Here is a 14,946-nt window from a genome sequence, read left to right on the forward strand (position 1 = left end):
CTCTTACCATACTGCACCAGGCTTGAAACCGAATGCTTAATCATTAAATAACAGATACAGTATCTTACAGTACAGGCACACAACTGCAATAAACAGTCATTCTAGAATCTATTATCTGTCCCTGCTAAATTTGAGAAGTTCAGAGAAATACATATTTTATATGAATGAAGATTAAAAAAAATAGTAGTTACACACAGGAGTCACCATGATTTGTGTTGCGTTCACTCCAAAGCTGTAGCAAGTGAAATGACACCACCTTGTGGTAGAAAGATGTTATGTTTTTGTCAATGGGACAATATACGTATAATGCAAATCAGCCTATGTTCCAGTCAGATGAATTTTGCTTCATAGACACATTGGCTGTGGTAAGAGACTTAAGTCAGATTTACTGAAATATTGTTATAAAGTTTGACATATTGCTTCCTATGAGGTGGATCAAATTATTTTCCAACTTCATTTCTTCCAGCCCCTGACGGGTCAGTGCGTGCCTGTGGAGCGGTCCAAACAGACTCTGTCACAGGTCTCATACTACCGAAACCCCACACCCACATGCTCCTGGCCAGCGGGCACAGTATGCCAGTGCCCCCTGACTTCTTCCTCCACCCTCAGACTGGCAGACTGCTGCCCGTAGCTGGCAACGTGGGCTATGACCCAGCCAGCGCTATCCTAGTCTTCACAACAGACTCATGTACAGGTGAGTCAAGAGTGCTGTGTGGTAACCACAACTAGAGATCGATAGTACATGCATTACGACTTTGTAATGCACTTTAACTTTGTAAGTTTACGTACAAAACACAAACAATTCACTCTCACTTTTTAAAGGAATAGTAGTGATTTAGATTCACTCAAATCCAAATGTATGATTTAGACAAGGTTGTAGATACTTAAAAATGTCCTGCTCCTTGTTATCAGGGGATATGAGAAAGTGGGAGTTTCCCCTCCTGCCGTTTGTGCCATACCCCCTCTCCCGCCATTCAGCCCAGCCCGTGACCACCCAACTGAGAGGCCTCCGCCCTGGACAAAGACTGCTGCTAGGGAGACCCATGTGTGACCCTGACACAGGCGTCCTGGTGCCCATTTTAGCTGTGACCATCCACCCTCAGACTGGGCTGGTGTACCCCCTGGGAGGTGTGCATGTGTGCCCCCTCACCCGACTGCCCCAGCCCATCCAGGTGGGCTCTCCCATGTTGGACCCCATGACAGGAAATGTGGTGCTGATTGCCGGAGTCAGTCTAGATCCAATAACAGGTCAGTACTGCCTGGGTGAACAAATTATCCCCATAAATACTGTAGTATTACTATATTTATATACTATTCACTGTAGTGTTTTACAGGCTTTACTAAAGTGTTTTTGCGGTCACCTTATAGGCCTACTGTCATTAGCGTATGGATTGGTTGCGCATTGGTGTCTAGTTGTAGGTTAGTTTTCTAGTGAAATTGTTGACTGGAGCAAATCGAGTCTGAGTCAAGACCAAGAGACAAGAAGGGGGACAAGGGGTCTGAGATAGAGTCAAGACCGCGACCAGAAAAATACGAGTCCAATTCAAGACCATGATTGTAATTTTGTCAAATCACCACCATAATAAGAGTTCAAAATGCCCAGTATGGATTTATAAAATAATGATTATAATAATATAAAAATCATTAACATTTATATTGTTATTCTCAATGATTTTCTGATTGAATCTTTTCAGTTTTTGTTGGAAATCAGGATTTTTCTTTGCTGGTCTCTGGGGATATGAAACTAGCTAGTTAAGTCAGCCATTGGCTAGGCCATCAGAAGCTAGATAAAGGCATCTACCATTCAACTTTACAAAAACGTATAGAAACTTCTGCCTTCTTGAAGGCCAACAAGTCACTGAGCAGTAGCGAGCAGTAGTTTTCCTATGGTCCGTCTAGCTAGCTTTTATTGCCAGCTGGTTTGCAGAGGCTACAGCAGGTGTTATCAAAGTGGATGTTGTAGCTCATTTGTTAGCTTCTCCTTTTTCAAGAATAACTTTCAAAAATAAGTTCATTTTCAAATTATCATCATCTGATGAGTGGGACTGTGCCATCTCTATGAAAATAACTTGTGTGTGAAACATTGTTGCATTTAAAGTAGAACTGACAGTATTTTAGCAACATGAAATTGTATTAAAATCTGTTCATATACACCCCCAGGAAGAATATGATACCGAAAAAAACAAAACAAATCTGACAAGCGACCAATTTGGTCATTTTCACGTTTTCATAAATTCTTAGAATGTTTGGGAATTACGTATACTAAGGCATTTGTGAAAATGTTATAGCAATCAATATAGAGTGAGAAAGCGGCTATGGGTTTGGACAATTTATAGACACTGCAGTGGATAGTGATTTACATTTGTGGATTGGGGATTTACATTTGCGAATACATTTGGTATGATGTTGATCCCATACACCTCACTCTGACCATTTTTACTCGCCGGAGCAGAGCTGGTTAGGCTGTTTACATTTTATCTACAGCGTACTTGACTAACTATCTTTTTTTGCCCTAATGTTTACTGACACTGGTCATATTCAGCAGTTGTTGCACGTTTGTAAATACATCAGTTGTTCTGCGCTCTGGCACAGTCAGAAGAAAGTGCTCTGAAATCGGAGTAGATTGCCAGAGTGAATTTGCGAACGCAAGACATATGCTAACTGTATAACAGTTGTTCAAGTTATGGCAAGCTAACCAGATGACGCCTGCATCTCTAGCTGTGTATAGCCACCGAAAAACAATATGATATGAGGGGAAAAAGTCAGTCACTCACCCACTCCTCCAATGGCAGGACATGATATCCTTCTAGCACAGGCCTGGGCAATTATTTTCCATGGAGGGCCACATTAGAATATATTTTTTTGCCATTGCAGGCCAGAATCTTATTACAAAATCAAATCAAGCCCCCTGTTTGGGTCAATTAACATCTGTGACTCTAGCTGTCTGCATCTGGGGCTTCCCTAAAACATGATACCAGGTGAATCCAGGTGAAAAGCTGTTAAACTGTTAAATCCACTTCAATCAGTTTAGATGAAGGGAAGGTTAAAGAAGGATTTTTAAGCCTTGAGACATGGATTTGGTATCAAATCAAATCAAATCAAATTTTATTTGTCACAATACACATGGTTAGCAGATGTTAATGCAAGTGCAGCGAAATGCTTGTGCTTCTAGTTCCGATCATGAAGTAATATCTAGTAATCTAACAATTTCACAACAACTACCTTTTGCACACAAGTGTAAAGGAATGAATAAGAATATGTACATATAAATATATGGATGAGCGATGGCCGAACGGCATAGGCAAGATGTAGTAGATGATGTAGAGTACAGTATAACCATATGAGATAAGTAATATAGGGTATGTAAACATTATATAAAGTGGCAATGTTTAAAGTGACTAGTGATACATTTATTACATCCAATTTGTAATTATTAAAGTGGCTAGAGATTTGAGTCAGTATGTTGGCAACAGCCACTCAATGTTAGTGATGGCTGTTTAACAGTCTGATGGCCTTGAGAAAGAAGCCGTTTTTCAGTCTCTCGGTCCCAGCTTTGATGCACCTGTATCATCCTTCTGGATGATAGCGGGGTGAACAGGCAGTGTCTCGGGTGGTTGTTGTCCTTGATGATCTTTTTGGCCTTCCTGTGACATTGGGTGGTGTAGGTGTCCTGGAGGGCAGGTAGTTTGCCCTGGTGATGCGTTGTACAGACCTCACTACCCTCTGGAGAGCCTTCCGGTTGTGGGCGGAGCAGTTGTCGTCCCAGGCGGTGATACAGCCCGACAGGATGCTCTCAATTGTGCATCTGTAAAAGTTTGTGAGTGTTTTTGGTCACAAGCTGAATTTCTTCAGCCTCCTGAGGTTGAAGAGACGCTGTTGCGCCTTCTTCACCACTGTCTGTGTGGGTGGACCATTTCAGTTTGTCTGTGATATGTACGCCGAGGTACTTACAACTCCTCCCAATCTGCAGACAGTTCTGTACAGTATGCATGAAGCAAGGATTTTAAAGTTTGATGAAAACGTTCCAAAGCTCCCTGGCTCTGGGCATGGAACGCAGTAGACTTGTTGTGTTTAACTTTAAGCTGTTTGAGAACCTGAGCAAATAAATGGGAGGTAAAGTTAGACCCCAGATCTGACTGAATGATTTTTGGAATCCCAAATGTTGAAATAAATTGAGTTAACGCTTTAACTACTGATTTTGAAGTTATGGTACGCAAGGAACTGCCGGATATCTGGTTGCTTGACACATAACAGTTAATAAGTAGCTATGACCTGACTTGGACCTTGGTAAAGGCCCAACACAATCGATAATAAGATGCTCAAAAGGTTGCCCTATGGCTGGTATTGGATACAAAGGTGCTGGCTTTACAACCTGGTTTGGCTTGCTTGTGAGCTGACACATATCACAAGTTTTAATAAACTGAGATACATCCCGCTTTAAACGTGGCCAGAAAAAAATAACGAAGTATACGATCATAAGTTTTACGAACACCCATATGACCTGCCACATCACCATGTGAAGTTTGCAACACTTTAATTGGCAAAGTAGTAGGTACAACTATTTGAAAGACTGGTTCTCCTAGACCCTGATCATAGTGTGGAACCCATTTCCTGACCAACAGCCCAACAAGAAGAAAATAACACTGAGCACTATTCCTCACCACTAAATCAGGAACAACTTTATCAAACAGATCAGCTAAGTTAGTGTCGGCCTTTTGCTCAGCCATCAATGAATCTCTAGAACTAGTCAACTGTTCTGTCTGGAGTTTGACTGGCAACTCAAGACTTTCTGGCTTACTCTTACTCTGAAACATTTTGGTTGCCATCTACCTGGGACACTACACCATCTGAAATAAAGGCTGAAAAATCACAGTGGGAAGACTGAGAATCAAACTTAACGAGTGGCTGAAAAAGCTCACCCTGGTGGTCAGAGGCTGCAACAAGACTTGCCATCACAGCAGGTTTAACTTGACCTGACTTTTTCGATTTAAGCAGAGGACAATCTTTCTTCCAATGCCCTTCAACTAAACAGTAGCGACAGGTATTAGCATTGACCGGTGCTTTAAGTTCTCCAGAGCCAAACTTCTGCTGAGGTCTTTGGAAAGAAGCCCCAGAAAAAGGTGACCTACTATTCTCAGGAGTAAAGTTATTTTTATGGTACATGTCACTGTTTGACTCAAAATGGCTTTTATGTGTTAGCCTGTACTCATCTGCAAGGATTGCTGTATCACTTGGAGACTTAACTTTACGTTCATTCATGTATGTAGCAACCTGGTCAGACACAGAATTTTTGAACTGTTCTAACACAATCAAATTAGACAGACCCTCAAAAGTACTGTGAGCGGACCAACTAATTGGGCGTCACTCTAAAGCGGGAAGGTGGAATAAACGAGTCAGGAGTAGGTTTTCTTGATTGAACACAGTTCTATATTGAGGGCATTTGGTCAACACAAACACTCCAACATAATCAATGAAAATCTCCCAAGGAAAAACATACATCTTCTTCTCCAGATCAAACAGGAACATAATTGGATTATCTTTAAACTACAACAACGGTCACGGGATTGTCACCGTCTTAGTGGTTCTTCATGGATAGCTCCTCTGTCTCGGTGGCCATCTTCCAGAGATAGTTTCCCCCCCTCTCTGCTGGTTCCATACTCTCTCTTATAGTGGAAGGAGAATATGTCATTAGTACCGTCATCTGTGCTTAATTGCCTCTGGTTACCTTGTCTCCCATGCCTTGTTGGGCTACTATCCGTGAGCCCAGCCTGCCCTCTGATGGTCCTTCCACATGCCTTCCCCCTCAGGACAGAACCGGAGGGTCGGGCGCCAGACGCACTGTCTTGGTCGCGTCGGGACAGCGCGTCTGCATTCCCGTTCCTCGATCCGGCCCTGTGGATGACATGGAAAGAGAACGGTTGTAAAGACAAAAACCATCTGGCTATTCTGTTGTTATTGTTTCTCTTACCAGCCATCCACGTGAGGGGCGCATGGTCAGTAACTAATGCAAACCTCCGACCCAGTAGGTAGTACCGGAGATTATCGAGGGCCCACTTATTGACTAAGGCCTCTTTCTCTTCGGTAGCATACCTCTGTTCCCGATCGCTGAGCTTCCTACTTATGAAGAGAATCGGCTTCTCTGCTTCGCCTTTACCCTGAGCTAGTACGGCCCTGAGCCCCGTATCCGAGGCGTCGACCTGCACAATGAACTCTTGTGAGAAGTCCGGAGCCTGTAGAACGGGATCAGAACACAGGCCATCTTTTAGGAATTGAAAGGCCTCTTCCGTCTCGTTTTTCCACTCTACCTAGTTTGGCAGGTTTTTCTTGATGAGGTTTGTGAGGAGGTTGGCAATGGTTGCATATCCCGGGATAAAACAGCGATAATATCCCGTTATCCCTAAGAAGGCCCGAACGTCTCGCTTGGTCCGGGGTCGAGGCCAGTCGCGAATTGCCCTGGTCTTCTCTGCCTGTGGGCGTATTTTCCCATTCCCCACGGTGTACCCCAGGTATTCCGCTTCGGACAGGCCCAGGCAGCATTTATTTGGATTAGCTGTCAACCCTGTGGCTTCCAAACTCACGAGCACCGCCCGTAATCGCAGGAGGTGACTATCCCAGTCCTCGCTGTGGATTACCACATCGTCTATGTACGCCGCTGCATTCTCTTGATGGGGCCGTAGTATGGCATCAATGAGGTGTTGGAAAGTTGCAGCGGCACCATGCAGTCCGAAGGGCATCCTCACATACTGGAAAAGCCCTTCTGGGGTGGCGAAGGCAGTCTTTGGGCGATCCTCCGGAGCCACCGGCACTTGCCAATATCCCTTCGTCAAATCCAGGGTGGTGATGAACTTGATGAACTTGGCCTTTCCTAAGCGCTCCAAGGGCATGGGATACAACGAATGTAGAGATGGCATTCACGCCCCTAAAGTCGTTGCAGAGTCTCATACTACCATCGGATTTGGGGACCAGGACTATGGGACTGGACCACTCACTCGTCGATGGCTCGATCACGCCCATCCTCAACATCTCCCTTACCTCGTTCTTAGCGATGACTCGGCGAGCCTCAGGAATCCTGTAAGGGCGGATATGCACCTTCTTGCCGGGTTCAGTGTGGATATGGTGGAACAGGACATCTTTTTGTCCTGGGAATGGAGAGAATATTGGACCGATGTTCATAATCAGCTTGTCTAGCTGTCTTGACTGCTCCGGCAGGAGAGTTTGGCCCCGGCGCACCTGTGGTAGAGCCTCCTCTTTTCCTTTGCCCTCCAGGGCCATCAAAGCCACCTCCTCCTCTCGTCCATGGTACGTCTTCAACAGGTTTATGTGATAGAGTTGGACCTTCTTCCTCCTGTCAGGTTGCTTGGTGAGGTAACTGACCGGTGAGACCCTTTTCATTACCTCGTAGGGTAATATTTGTGTTTGCTGTTGGTTGGGTGCAGGCCTTGTGCATCAATCTTGTATCCGAGATACTCCACTGAGTCCTGGAAGAACTCACACTTGCTGCGTTTCATTCTCACTCCATACAGTACGTATCTGTTGAACCTGATATAACAGACACAAGTCCTTCATCAACCAAGACATGAACGGGGTTCCCTGATCGGTTAAGATCATCTTGGGGAGGCCCACACGAGAGAACATCATGAATAACTCCTTAGCAATTCCCTTTGACGACATGTTACGCAGGGGTATGGCCTCCGGGAACTTGGTAGCATAACCTATAACCACTATGATGTACTCGTGTCCTCTGGCGGATTTTGGGAGGGGTCCTACGAGGTCCATAGCTATGCGTTCAAAGGGAGTCTCTATGATGGGGATAGGAATCAAAGGGTTACGTAGGTGTGGCCGTGGAGCTGTATGTTGACATTGATCGCACGTCCTACAATACCTGGCCACATCCCGGGTGACCCGGGGCCAATAGAATCTCTGCATGATTCTGTCAATAGTCTTGTCTCGTGCCAGGTGTCCTCCTAGGACGTGGGAATTAGCTAACTGTAGAACTGTATCCCTGTATGGTCTAGGCACCATTAGTAATTCCTGGTTTTCCCCCCTTTGTGGTACGACCCAGTATAAGAGACCCCGCCTGATTGCATAGTAAGGAAGACGGGGCTCACCTGATCCATCGACGTTCCTCCCGTCGATCACCTTCGCCTTCCTCATGGCCTCCCTTAGGTCTGGGTCTCTATGCTGTGAGGTGCCGAACTGTCCGTTTAATTCCTGGGGCAGGTCGACCTCGGTAGAGGGATGTGGAGGTTGTTCCCCATCCCCATCAGGGGTGACCGAGGAGAATCCCTTCCAGGTTCCCTCCTCGGATGGAGCTTCAAATATATCCCTGAGCGCCTGGTTGCTCCTTCCTTCCTGTGTTGTGTATAACCCTTCACAGGTGTCTTCATCGGTGGTTTCCTGGAATATCTGTCGTAAACGTTGGGTCGCTATTTCTTCCTCTGCTGCAGAGGACGAGGACGCGGCTACGTCTCCTTGTAGGACTACTACCTCGGGCTTGGATTTTCTCTTCTTTCCTTTCCCCCTTCTTCCCGTACATAACGTCATCTGCCGAAGCTCCTTATATAGGGGACAGTCTCTCCCGATCAATAATGGCACCTTCAGCTGGGGCACTTTCCCTGCCCTGACTGTACACCTTCCTTTTGGAGTGAGAATAGGCAGATTCGCAGTGGGGTAATAGTGGGTGTCTCCATGGATACAGGATACGGCTACTTTGTCTGGTAGTAGTGTTGCGGAGGTCACCATCCGCTCCTCTACTGACGTAACCATACTTCCCGAGTCGAGAATGGCTACCACAACTTGTCCTTCGACTCGAACCGGAATCTCTGGGGCTGGGGCTATCTCTGCTAACCAACAGTGATGATCCTGCCCCCTCAAAACGGGATGTGTGGGGGTAGGCAGTGATGACTCCGTGACCATGGGCTCGTCCTTGCTAGGACATTGTGGGGCATAATTGTCGGGAAACTGACATTTATAACACCGACCCTGCTGTGTGGTGGCTGGCTTCTCCCACCAGAATCCTTCCGTTCCTCCTTGTCACTTTTTAACAACTCCCCTGTAGACCGATATGTTTCCACCGCCTGGGCTATGTCGTCGGCTGACAACGGGTTGGCTTACCCCACAACCCTTTTTAAGTCACTGGGTAATTCCCTCAATATCTTGTCCACTACGAGGGTCTCTATCACATGTCCTACTCCCTTTCCAGGTTCTAGCCACTGTTTCGTCAGTCGTATTAATGCGAAGATCTGGGCACGGACGGGTTGATCAGCTGAAGAGGTCCATTGATGGAACTTTACGGCCCTATCTCTGGCAGTCAGCTGGTACCGGGACAGAATCTCGGTTTTTAGTCGCCCATAGTCCGCAGCTTCGCGGGAATCCAGGTCAAAATAGGCTTCCTGAGCCATCCCGGTCAAAAGAGGGGCTAATGCGCTCGCCAATTCTGTGGGCGGCCACTCTTCCAAGGTGGCCGTCCTTTCGAAGGTCATGAGGAAGGCCTCAATATCATCATCCTTGGAGAGACAAGGTAAGATGGCGTGAGCAGCCGCTCAGCTGTTGTTGCAGGAGTTCTATGGTTGTCTGCTGTGCCGTGATCAATTGTTGTAGTATCCATTGTTCTTGAATGGTTCCTCCAGGTCTGCTGGAAGAATCTTGATTTACTCACTTATCCTTGTGTCACTCGTCCACCTAATGCCCGCATTCTCCACCAATGTGAGCGGACCAACTAATTGGGCGTCACTCTAAAGCGGGAAGGTGGAATAAACGAGTCAGGAGTAGGTTTTCTTGATTGAACACAGTTCTATATTGAGGGCATTTGGTCAACACAAACACTCCAACATAATCAATGAAAATCTCCCAAGGAAAAACATACATCTTCTTCTCCAGATCAAACAGGAACACAATAAGATTATCTTTAAACTACAACAAAGGTCACGGGATTGTCACCGTCTTAGTGGTTCTTCATGGATAGCTCCTCTGTCTCGATGGCCATCTTCCAGAGATAGTTTCCCCCCCCTCTCTGCTGGTTCCATACTCTCTCTTATAGGGGAAGGAGAATATGTCATTAGTACCGTCATCTGTGCTTAATTGCCTCTGGTTACCATGTCTCCCATGCCTTGTTGGGCTACTATCCGTGAGCCCAGCCTGCCCTCTGGTGGTCCTTCCACAGTATTAACTTCAGAAGCTGTACACCAACGATTAAATGCAGAAGTCAAATCACGAACAAACTCAGAATAGTTTTGTGAATCTATTCTGTAAAAGTCTCACGTGCTGATGTCAGACCAAGCTGTAGCTTCCGCAATACGCTCAAATAAAGCAAAGTATGTGTCTGGATCTGACTGACCAAATTTAGGCAACAAACAAAGATTCTGTGAAACATCAAACTGTGGTAGTCCTTCTGGTCTATTAGCATTTCTCAATCGCTCTATCTCTAACTGCATTTGCAACAGCTCCCTTTGCTGCTCAAAAGTTAATGAAGGGCTAGACTGAAAACCTGCACCCTCACTACTAGCAGACTGACCCCCAAAAACACCCATTTCTCTAAGACCCTGCTTTAATCTAGTTTTAACAGTCTCTTTCATTTTTTTATCAACAATCTCAATCTGATAATGTTCAGCAATTTCAATGAACTGCTCCTTAGTACACAACTCTAAGGCTACCTCTGAAGGAGCTTGAACAAAACTACTCAAAATGGAAGACATTTTCCTCAACCAATACAACTATTACAAATGCAAAAAAAGACAACTCACCTGCTGTCAGTCTGGGTTCAAGGACAGGAGCCACATCCCACTATCCTCCAAAAAAACTAACTAACTGGCCCTGGTCTTCGTGCAGTCACATGTGGTGTGGTTTTATGCCCACAAAACCAGTGGGGTGGAAAAGACAACCAGAAACTGGCGCCCCCCCCATAACCACGGAGGTGCTCCGGAACCGATGTAAGGGAAAAGGGAAAGGGATGCTCTACCCACGTTCACTGCCACCTAAAACACCACGAGCCTCCTATTGACACTCGCTGATAAGCCTGAACATGAGAGGACTCCCACCTGAACAAAACCCAGAAAAACCCAGAGTGAATTGCTAACCAAATTTAGCTACCAAGCTAACTGAACCAAAAGAACACATGGCTCTCAATGTTCTCTCCAATATTGGCCCAACCAAAACATCCCCTCCAACAAAAGATTTGGCAATCTGAACTAAACTAACCCAAGTTAACTACAAAGCAATAATCAAATAAGCCAAATTACAAATAAACAAACATATCAATAATAAGACAAAGACAATCTAGACAAAACCTTAACCAACTATAACAAAATGTTAAAGTAAACTAAAATGCTAAAGTAAGACTAGAATACAATTAACTTTAACTTACAGATGAGCCCCCACTTGTCACAGGCCAGCTCATTGTGGCAAAAATGAGGGGACGCGAACAGGTATAGGCCAATTAAAAAATGTTCTTTATTGTAAACAAAACTATTAACTTTAAACTAAGAAAAAGGAATGAGGTGTGGAAGTATCATAATGTAAGGTGTATGTAAAGTGCATGGATGCATGAATCTGTGTGTGTGAATGACTGAGTGAAAACTATGCAAAACCACAAAAGAACAAACAAAACAGGTTCATACCTGGAGGAGCGGAGAGAGAGAGAGAGATGATTAGTGACAGTTTAAATACTCTGATCCCAGGTGACTCCAATCACTAACGGAGGAACCGCCCCTGCAATGCAGAGGAGCCGTGACACTACCGTCCAGTCGATGTGGATAGGGGGGTGCTCTGTCTGCTGTTTCCAGAAGTCCACGATCATCTCCTTTGTTTGTTTTGTTGACGATGAATGGGAGGTTTTTTCCTGACACCACACTCTGAGGGCCCTGACCTCCTCCCTGTAGGCTGTCTCGTCGTTATTGGTAATCAAGCCTACCACTGTAGTGTCGTCTGCAAACTTGATGATTGAGTTGGAGGCGTGCATGGCCACGCAGTCATGGGTGAACAGGGAGTACAGGAGAGGGCTGAGAACGCACCCTTGTGGGGCCCCAGTGTTGAGGATCAGCGGGGTGGAGATGTTGTTTCCTACCCTCACCACATGGGGGCATCCCATCAGAAAGTCCAGGACCCAGTCCCACATGGCGGGGTCGAGACCCAGGGTCTCGAGCTTAATGATGAGTTTGGAGGGTACTATGGTGTTAAATGCTGAGCTGTAGTCGATGAACAGCATTCTTACATAGGTATTTCTCTTGTCCAGATGGGTTAGGGCAGTGTGCAGTGTGATTGCGATTGTGTCGTCTGTGGACCTATTGGAAAGGTAAGCAAATTGGAGTGGGTCTAGGGTGTCAGGTAGGGTGGAGGTGATATGATCCTTGACTCGTCTCTCAAAGCACTTCATTAAGATGGAAGTGAGTGCTACAGCGCGATAGTCGTTTAGCTCCAGCTACCTTAGCTTTCTTGGGAACAGGAACAATGGTTGCCATCTTGAAGCATGTGGGAACAGCAGACTGGGATAGAGATTGATTGATTATGTCTGTAAACACACGAGCCAGCTGGTCTGCGCATGCTCTGAGGACGCGGCTAGGGATGCCATCTGGGCCGGCAGCCTTGTGAGCGTTAACACGCTTAAATGTTTTACTCACGTTGACTGCGGTGAAGGAGAGCCCGCAGGTTTTGGTAGCGACTCTACTTTGTCTTTATACTGACGCTTAGCTTGTTTGATTGCCTTGCAGAGGGAATAGCTACACTGTTTGTATTCGGTCATGTTTCCGGTCGCCTTGCCCTAATTTAAAAGCAGTGGTTTGCGCTTTCAGTTTTGCGTGAATGCTGCCATCAATCTATGGTTTCTGGTTGGGGAAGGTTTTAATAGTTACCGTGGGTACAATAATCTTGAAGCGTGGAATCAGATTGGTCAGACCAGCGTTGAACAGACCTGAGCACGGGCGATTCATGTTTTAGTTTCTGTTTATAGGCTGGGAGCAACAAAATGGAGTCATGGTCAGATTTGCCGAAAGGAGGGCTTTGTATGCATCGCGGAAGTTAGAGTAACAATGATCTAGAATTTTGCCAGGCCGGGTCGCACATTCGGTAGGCTGATAAAATTTAGTGAGCCTTGTTTTCAGATTAGCCTTGTTACAATCCGCAGCTACAATAAATGCAGCCTCAGGATATGTGGTTTCCAGTTTACATAGAGTTCAATGAAGTTCTTTCAGGGCTGTCGAGGTGTCTGCTTGGGGTGGGGGAAACACACGACTGTGATTATAATCGAAGAGAATTCTATTGGTAGATAATGCGGTCGGCATTTGATTGTAAGGAATTCTAGGTCAGGTGAACAAAATGACTTGAGTTCCTGTATGTTGTTATGATCACATCTCGACTCGTTAATCATAAGGCATACACCCACGCCCTTCTTACCAGAGAGATGTTTGTTTCTGTCGGCGCGATGCGTGAAGAAACCTGTACCAACTCTGATAACGTATCCTGAGTGAGCCATGTTTCTATGAAACATAGAATGTTACAATCTCTGATGTCTCTCTGGAAGGCAAACCTTGCTCGGATTTCGTCTACCTTGTTGTCAGGAGACTGGACATTGGCGAGTAGTATACTCGGGAGCGGTGGGCGATGTGCCCGTCTACGAAGCCTGACCGGAAGACCGCTCCGTCTGCCCCTTCTGCGGCCCTGTTGTTTTGGGTCGCCGGCTGGGATCTGATCCATTGTCCTGGGTGGTGGACCAAACAGAGGATCTGATCCATTGTCCTGGGTGGTGGTCCAAACAGAGGATCTGATCCATTGTCCTGGGTGGTGGGCCAAACAGAGGATCCGATCCATTGTCCTGGGTGGTGGTCCAAACAGAGGATCTGATCCATTGTCCTGGGTGGTGGACCAAACAGAGGATCTGATCCATTGTCCTGGGTGGTGGTCCAAACAGAGGATCTGATCCATTGTCCTGGGTGGTGGGCCAAACAGAGGATCCGATCCATTGTCCTGGGTGGTGGTCCAAACAGAGGATCTGATCCATTGTCCTGGGTGGTGGACCAAACAGAGGATGCGCTTCGGGAAAGTCGTATTCCTGGTCATAATGTTGGTAAGTTGACGTTGCTCTTATATCCGATAGTTCCTCCCGGCTGTATGTAATAAGACTCAAGATTTCCTGGGGTAACAGTGTAAGAAATAATACACAAAAAACACAATACCGCATAGTTTCCTAAGAACGCGAAGCGAGGCGGCAATCTCTGTCGGCTCCGGAAGTTACAGGATTGTACATAGTGTATGACTGTGTTGACAGATATATCTACTGTAAATCACGTCTTGATATGTTACTTATTTTACTTTTTTAACATGCAGAGAAATAAACCACGTCCATGTTCTCCTTTTGGTAGGTATTTTCATTATTAAACATGCAATGAACTACATGGAGGGAAAAGTACACTGCATTCAGCACCACGGACAGAACTCTTGTTAACGGGTATGCACAAAAACACAAGAAAGAGAGAGCTCAACATTACATTTAAACTACTCAATCAGTGTGAGGAGTGAAGTCTCTGATGGGCATTGACTAGAGCAGTGAAGTCAGGTATAGTTTCTGACTTCACTATGTGCAGGATTGTTTAGAGGCGAGAGTCAGTAAGAGATGATCTGTAACTTGACTTGTTATATTTCTTCACTGAAAATGTCTGTTCACATACACAGGTTGACCCAAACAGTACAATCTTCTGAACGTGACTCCTAATCTTTGGAAGGTTTTGTTCAACAAAAGATGCATAAAACCTTGTCAGTGACATTGTTTAAATAGTTCTCCAATCACTGCTTCAGACTGAAGATCGATAAGCTCAAGTTGCAGGTCATTGGGAACATTATCCACATTGAAGGTGAAAGGAGAGGAAACCAACAGCATGTCATTTTCCAACACTTTGAAATCCTCAAAACGACAAGAAAACTCACCGTTCAAAGCATGCGGCAGCGATGTATACTTCT

General features: G+C 45.6%; 1 protein-coding gene across 1 annotated transcript in view; it reads left to right on the top strand.

Moving 5' to 3' along the window:
- Positions 1 to 14,946, top strand: part of LOC139386284 (uncharacterized) — a 76,202-nt gene that overhangs the window by 29,940 nt on the left and 31,316 nt on the right. The window contains exons 13-14 of the mRNA XM_071131779.1: positions 467 to 694; positions 913 to 1,248. Coding sequence (XP_070987880.1) covers positions 467 to 694; positions 913 to 1,248 — 564 coding nt within the window. The remainder of the gene's footprint in view (positions 1 to 466; positions 695 to 912; positions 1,249 to 14,946) is intronic.

Source organism: Oncorhynchus clarkii, chromosome 27 (genome assembly GCF_045791955.1).
Source record: "Oncorhynchus clarkii lewisi isolate Uvic-CL-2024 chromosome 27, UVic_Ocla_1.0, whole genome shotgun sequence".
Taxonomy (NCBI): domain Eukaryota; kingdom Metazoa; phylum Chordata; class Actinopteri; order Salmoniformes; family Salmonidae; genus Oncorhynchus; species Oncorhynchus clarkii.